This window comes from Cariama cristata, unplaced genomic scaffold, assembly GCF_000690535.1.
Source record: "Cariama cristata isolate BGI_N322 unplaced genomic scaffold, ASM69053v1 scaffold11790, whole genome shotgun sequence".
NCBI lineage: Eukaryota > Metazoa > Chordata > Aves > Cariamiformes > Cariamidae > Cariama > Cariama cristata.
In genome coordinates this window covers 28,264-35,406 of record NW_009596432.1, presented here as the reverse complement: position 1 = coordinate 35,406, position 7,143 = coordinate 28,264, and the positions used below count along the sequence as shown (strand labels likewise).

The following is a 7,143-nucleotide window of genomic DNA, read 5'->3' as shown; positions in this document are numbered from 1 at the left end:
TGCAGCCCAGAATATGGTTGGCTTTCTGGCATGCAAGCACACACAGTCAGCTCATGTCCAATTTTTTATCCACCAATGCCCAGAAGTCCTTCACAGGGCTGTTCTGAATCAGTTTGTCTGTATTGATATTGATGTATATGTGAGACATAAAAGTGGTTGTTCACTGAGTACTTCAGGTACTGCCTCTGGGTAATTTTCTTAAATTCTCAGCAACAGGAATTTTCATTAAGTTCATCTTTTGTGTTAAGATATATAATTACTTTTCCTTGAGAACAGGAAGGAAAAACAGCACATATACATATACATGCACAGCACATATAATACATAATTTCAAATAACAGAAGACAAGGAAAAAGAACCTCAACATTACTAAGTCATGTGACTTAATGGCAATCTTACAATTTAAAGTATAGTTCATCAGTGGCTATAACTGGCTTCATTGCTGTTTAAAAACATATTGCCAGAGACTGAAAATTAGGAAAGAAAACACATTAAAAACTTATTTTTTCTTAGTGCCAGCCTTTAACATTAACTTATTTCATGGCCTCTGAGTGCAACTAACTTTCTTTTAGCATCAGCTGAAAGTTCCTGAGGTTTATGGTTTATGTGTAAGATCCATGAATGGACATTGATTAGAAATGAGCAATGGTCAGTTCCTTAGTGTAAATAACCCAGAAAAAAGAGAAGGAAATGTGGGAAAATCATCTATTGTCACAGCTCCAGACCTTTTCTTTCTTTTCCTCTCATAACTATTTAAAGAGTATTTAAAGACCCTCATGGCAAAACAAACCAACCATCTAGGCTTTCTTCAGCTACCTTTGATGCAATCAATCTGTTGAAAACACTCAAAGCTCCTAATATTCAGCTAATTATTCTACAGTTTCATAGAAGCATAAACATACATAGACCTTTAGAGATTAATCTGAAAAACTCATTTTTTATGGGAGTTTTTTGAACTTTAGAGGAAATTGATTTTATCATGAAAACCTCATTGACATGTTGCCTACAGAAACTATTCTGGTAAAAGCAATATCCAGACATGCTCTAAACCTCAGAATGAACTTTGCCTCTCAAATAAAATTCTTGTCAGGACTTAGCTTCAACACTTGCCTTAGATAAAACATGCAACACAGACAAACATGGACAACAGACAATGGGTTGCAAATCCAGTCTCACTTTTTGTTTGCTGCCTACTGCTTCTTTATTTATTTTGTCTATGGAAGATGTCTTCACTAACTCAGGCTCTCTTCTGTGTTTGCAGGGTTCATAGCTTTTTCTACATACCCTGAGCTGGCTAAACAGGTGAAACTGTTCTGTGCTCTGGGCCCAGTAACCACATGCTCACATCTTACAAGCCCTCTGGTTAAGATAACAAATGTTCCTGAACCACTGCTCAGGGTATGTCATTCTTCCTCCTAAGAGGCCCAATGCCTGTCTTATCCTCACAGGGTTCACTTAACCTGAGATGAAGTGTTCCTGAACAGGTGACATGCTGATATTGAGCTCGGGATGAATTGAGTGCTCTTGAAAAATCTGTACCCAAACTCTGTGAGGAAAATACTGGAGATACAGGGCTTGTAGCAGCAGGTCTCAGGGAAGGAGGAGACATGTGAAACTCTGTCTTGTCAGAGGACTCTTGCTGATAACTAATATTTTGCTGGCCTCATGCAGGAGGAACTAAACCAGAGCTGCAATAATAGCCATGACAATCTCCGGGACTTCAGAAATGAGGGAGCATTGAGGTCACTACACTAGAAATGAAAGGATGTCTTCCTCCAGGATTGATGCCAGTAATATGAAGAAGGAAGGATATATGATGTCCCATGGGGAAGAAGGTGTTTTAAGAAGTACTGGGAGGGCGAGTTGTTTCAGCAATCTTTGAATACCGAGTTAGGAGGCTAGGCTACCAGCAACAGTTTCCTGCGTAAAATGCTCCTGTAACAAGAAAAAAAGTGTTGTGCTTTTCTCTTCCCTCAGTTGGCACTTGGCTGCAAAGGAACCATGCACCAGATTGGATTTCTGAAAGGACCTGCGACACATTTATGTACAAGCCTGGATAAGTTTTGTGGCCAAGTACTCTGTTACATAGCTGGAGGTAACATAAAAAATCTGAACACGGTAAGTATATGCAAGAACACCTACTCAAAGTAAAACTGAAGTGATTTTGGAAGTTACGTTTGTGCCCTCTATCCTTATCCAGTAACTGTCACACAAGTAAACTTACATAAACCACAACACAGTTCTCAGCAGACCAAGGGTATACCAGGACACCATGTGGTGGAAACAGTGCCAAACAGGACAAGAGCTAATGACAGATGGGACCAACAACAATCGGTACATTCCAATCCCAGAAAGAAAGGGTTGAATTCAGTCTAGAGCTATATTCCAGATGTCAATAGATGTGTCCTTGTTTTAGGCTAAGCCAAACGGATTTTGGTCATACATAGATGTGCTTTAAAAAGAGCCAATGGATGATGGTGTCAGACTTCTTCTTGGTAATACAGTTCCCAGTTCCCTTCCTTAGCATGCAGACACCAGGGTCCTCTAAACACTGGAGTAATTAAAAGACAGGAAAAAGCTCCTTTTCTCTTCCCACTTTTCAGCCCAGAAAAGTGCACTACGTCTGCACCAGAACTTGGTCCCAAAGAACGACTATAAGGGGCATTTTCACATTTTTGTTGTCCTTAGAACTGGGCCCAACAGCTCGATCCACAATATGTAGAGCTACAAAAAGTCCTTCCAATGTGCCTGAGGAGTGCAACACACCTGCAGTGGGATTCACAAAGACTAGTGCATCAGTCAGAGGGAACAGGAGAAACAGGAGAGTTGTCCATATACTTGCCAACATGTGGATGCTGTAGTGTGTCTCAAATCCCCTTTACAGTGGCCAAAGGATGCAGAAGTTGGCCTGTGTAATGTTTATTATCGCAATATCTCTAAAGACTGGGGCCAATTTTTCTCCATCTATAACCACTTGTAAAAGCACAAATGAGAAATCAGCGAGAATCAAAGGTTCAATGCAACAGCAATTTAAGGTACTGCAGCCCTTTTGAATTGCAGAGCTAAACCTTTAAGGAACTCTCCTGACTTGGTTAAGTCGCTAATGTGGTTTTCAGGGCAAGATGAAAGTCTGAGGAGGAATGTGGGGACATGGAACATCTGCTTAACAGAAATATGAAAATGCAAACAGAAGAAAAAGCAATCTGTTTTGTAAGCTGCCTTCTTTAGCACTAGGAGTAAAGTGAAGAGAAAAACATCTCTTCAAAAGACATACATGCATGGGGGTTTTGTGTGAGGTATCTACTTTGAAAGGACTGAAAGGTTTTTCCCTACTGTTGCTGAATCACTGGATCCCACAGTAGTGCTAGCTTGATGGAGAAAGTGTGCAGATGCATACTATTAACCAGCTATTCCTAAGTCTGCTTCTCAGTTTTCTGTCTGATATTTGAAGAATATCCTATTAAAACAGAGTTTTAACACAGCAGCAGTATGTTGCTCAGGTCCTTCACAACTTTATTCAGTCACAGCAAGCGATCACTGCATTTATGACACTTCTGCTTTCTCTCCAGAGTCGAATAGATACATACGTAGGACATTCCCCTGCTGGAACATCAGTACAGAACATTATTCATTGGCATCAGGTATAACAGCATATTGACCTATAAACAGACTCTTACTACTGCTTTTTATGCAACCAACAGCCTACAAGGGAAGTCCAGAGGAGATGGATCTGGGAAACTGCCCATCACATCTTCTCACTTGCTGCCCTGAGCACCTGCCACAGAAGGAGCATTGTTCCCATGGCTCACCAGACCATTACCTGAATTGCCCCTTTGGTATCAGGCACTACGATTTCCCCAGGGTACATCAGGCTTCTCTGCAGGTTGGGCTCTCAAGGCTTCCAGCCTTCGTCTTTATTTATGAAGACATTTGCCTTGAAAGCTGAAGAAGTGAACACAAGCACGATCTAGGCACTCGGCAGGCAGTTGGAGGACAGTGGAAACTTGAGCAGCCAGGGGATCAGCCAGACAAAGAAGTGATGCAGGTTAAAGCTTTTCTCCCAGAGGGTTAACTGCAGCCTGGATCACCTCCCAAAGCCAGCTAACCACACAAACGCTTCTGCTGGCACAATGGCACAGTGAGGAACTGCCAAGTACATGGCAAGCAACATCTACAGGGATGTTCCCAATAGCCATTTTTTTTTTCCAAAACCCTTTTAGTCACCCTTGCCACTGTCCAGATCCTAGATTCCAGTTCTCTAAAGATGGGTTTCTACCTATGCACTGGCAGATCTGAGCTTGTTCTGTTCATGATCTGAATCAACCCGGGGCAAGACAGCTCCAGCCAAGAGACACATCACTGCATGTGTCCAGGTGCACCTGCTGAGCCAGGATATATCTGCATACATCCTATAGGCAGACCCACCCCATTTTGCAAACACTTAATATGTTCTAGAATATAGGTGAGCTCCTGAGGACACTCCTGACAAAAATTGCCAGTAGTCAGTCCCAGAGGATATACCTACCCAGATCCAGGAAATGGGGACAAACCATTGACAGTCAGTGGTTCTACAACCTATTTTGCCAGCCTCTAACAAAGTCAAGCTGCTACAAATCAAGCAGAGATACAGCAGGGTAGAAGAAAATAGCAAAGGCAATACAGCATGCAGATTTCTTGGCTATCTGAAGCCTTGAGGTCAAGGTTTTCTGTAACTAACAGACACTGACTTTCTCGCACCCTGTATTGCATACAACCACTCACAAATAAAATTACTTGTCAGGTTTGTGCAAAAAATAATAATAAAAAAATGACAAAACAAAACAAACAAAACCTAAAACCAACCAAAGGGGGGAAAAAACCCCAACACAAACAAATGTGTACTTAACTCTTACCTCATCTGTCCTACAGGGCATATATCATGTCTTTTAGACAACATATATTCAAGAAGGCTAACCTTTTGTGTCTAGTGTTCCACCTCAGAACTGCTGTCAGAGCAAAACTCATGCATAGTTAAACTCTTGTAAGAAGTACAGAGCCTCTGAAAATGTTGCCACTACTGTAAGCAGACCAGACAAAACTGACAGACAAAAGACAAGATGTGTAAGGAGACCTCTTATATTATACTAGACTAGTAATAGACCTGACACTTTCTAGACATTCAGATCCTCTTTCCATGTGACAACTGAACCCCACTCTGCATCACAAACAGGGACCCCAAATTTAGTTACAACTAAGGTAGTCAAGCAAAATTTTAGCAACAAAACATACCAAGGATGGCAGCTGAGGATCAAGAGAGAAAGTTAGCAAGAGGAAAGGCGATGAAGCCACTCACCCTACGATTCACTCTCAGTATTCCTGGAAGCCTCCAACCAGAGGAAGGGATGGAAGTAACTTGCAGTCCATTGCCTGAGCCTTGGCTTCAGTCACAGCCAGGAAATGCTTCCTTCACTCTGCTTCTTTGCCTCTCAACACTCACATTTTATCTGTTCTTTTAACAGCTAACACGTGTAGACCAATTTCAAGCTTATGACTATGGCTCTAAGGGAAACATGAAGAAATATAACCAGGTAAGGCAATATCGTTTCCCTGAGAACTCATCCTTGGATCCTGGTAAAACTAAGAACAGAAAAATTCAGATTTTGGCACCTGTGAGTGCTACACAAAGAGGCAGAGAGTGGTCTGAGGTAATGTTTCACTCGAATCTAATAGTGGTAAGTGTAAAAGTCCATTCACAGGCAAGGCATAGACAGATCCTTGCAGGGAGCTAGCAGAAGTTTGTTTTGTCTCCCCTACCGATGCAGGGATGTATCCAAGGACATGTCAATTTACCTGCCATTCCCAAAAGGCCAAGAGCCATACTCAAGTGCTAGGACTGGATGAGTATGGAGCTCTTCACTCCCCCCAAAATTCTCAAGGTCTGCCTTTCAGTTAAGGGAAAAAATGAATCTCACAGATATGGTGACCTCTCCAATTGGCTGACAATCATTTCACTTTTTAACCAGCACATTTGACTTGCAGTGTCCTGTGCTGCACCAGGGCACGCTGCTTTTCACAGACAGGAAGGCTCCAGAGACATAATCAGTTACTCCTACCTGCACACACTCTCTCAGAAATTTTCTAGAATGAAATTATAAATAGCTGAAGTATTTCCTTGCCACTTAAGTCCCAAGCAGAACAACAACAGTTGCACTCCATGCCCCAACAAAACTTAAAGATCTTCCCACCCTAAATATACAGATGAATAATCTCCCCAGTCCTTGCCTGATAACCACAGACACTGCTCTTTCCATATCCCAGCCTCTGAAGAGCACAAGCAGGTATCAAACTGCAGAACAACCCTTAGCCATGCATTACAGAAAGGCACAGGAATAGGATGATTCGTTCCTTTTCACAGTAGACAGGGAATGGGGTTAGGGAAATAAACACTAATAGGGTGCCCTTCATCCTTACTGTTTTATTGTGGTGAGTGCAGGAAGAAAGGTGCTTGCACAGAATCCTTTCTCTAAACACAACTTCTGATACAACACCATTCACTCAGATCTCCTTTTCTTACAGTCTACCCCTCCTGTGTACAAGATAGAGAAGATAAGCCTACCAATTGCTGTTTGGAGTGGTGGACAGGACAAATTTGCAGATCCAGAAGACATTGCAAAACTACTTCCTCGGATTACTAATCTCATTTACTATGAGGATTTTCCTGCTTGGGGGCACCTTGATTTCATCTGGGGTCTTGATGCATCTGAGAAAATCTATAAGAAAATCATTGAACTAATAACAAAATACTTGTGAAACCACATGCAGAGTGTTGATTCACTCAGTAAAAACCTCCAAAATTTCTATTTGGCAATAAGTGTGATACCTGGGGAAGAGGTAAACACACAGACACACATAATGGATACCAGTATAGGTATTTATCTGCACTTGTTTGTTTCTTGCTTTCCTCATAGTTTGAGGTTTCCCATGGTACTACTGTGACTGCTGCCTTCCTGAGAAATTTGAGGTGTATAAGAATGAAAGCTTAAAACACAAATATATTTGAGCAAACACTGCAGGGATCATTTAATTTGGATAGCTTTTATTTCTACAAGACTGATTTTCCTAAGCCTAAACTCTGTTGTTCTCATGTATATCTTACGTAACTCA

General features: G+C 41.6%; 1 protein-coding gene across 1 annotated transcript; it reads left to right on the top strand.

Moving 5' to 3' along the window:
* Nucleotides 1–1,241: 1,241 nt before the first annotated feature.
* On the top strand, nt 1,242–6,789 carry LOC104166212 (lysosomal acid lipase/cholesteryl ester hydrolase-like; the record flags this gene model as incomplete). The annotated part of the gene is made up of 5 exons (XM_009706071.1): nt 1,242–1,398; nt 1,978–2,118; nt 3,570–3,641; nt 5,499–5,567; nt 6,556–6,789. Coding segments are annotated over 5 exons (673 nt in total), but the record flags the coding sequence as incomplete, so codon positions are not given.
* Between the last annotated feature and the right edge of the window lie 354 nt (nt 6,790–7,143).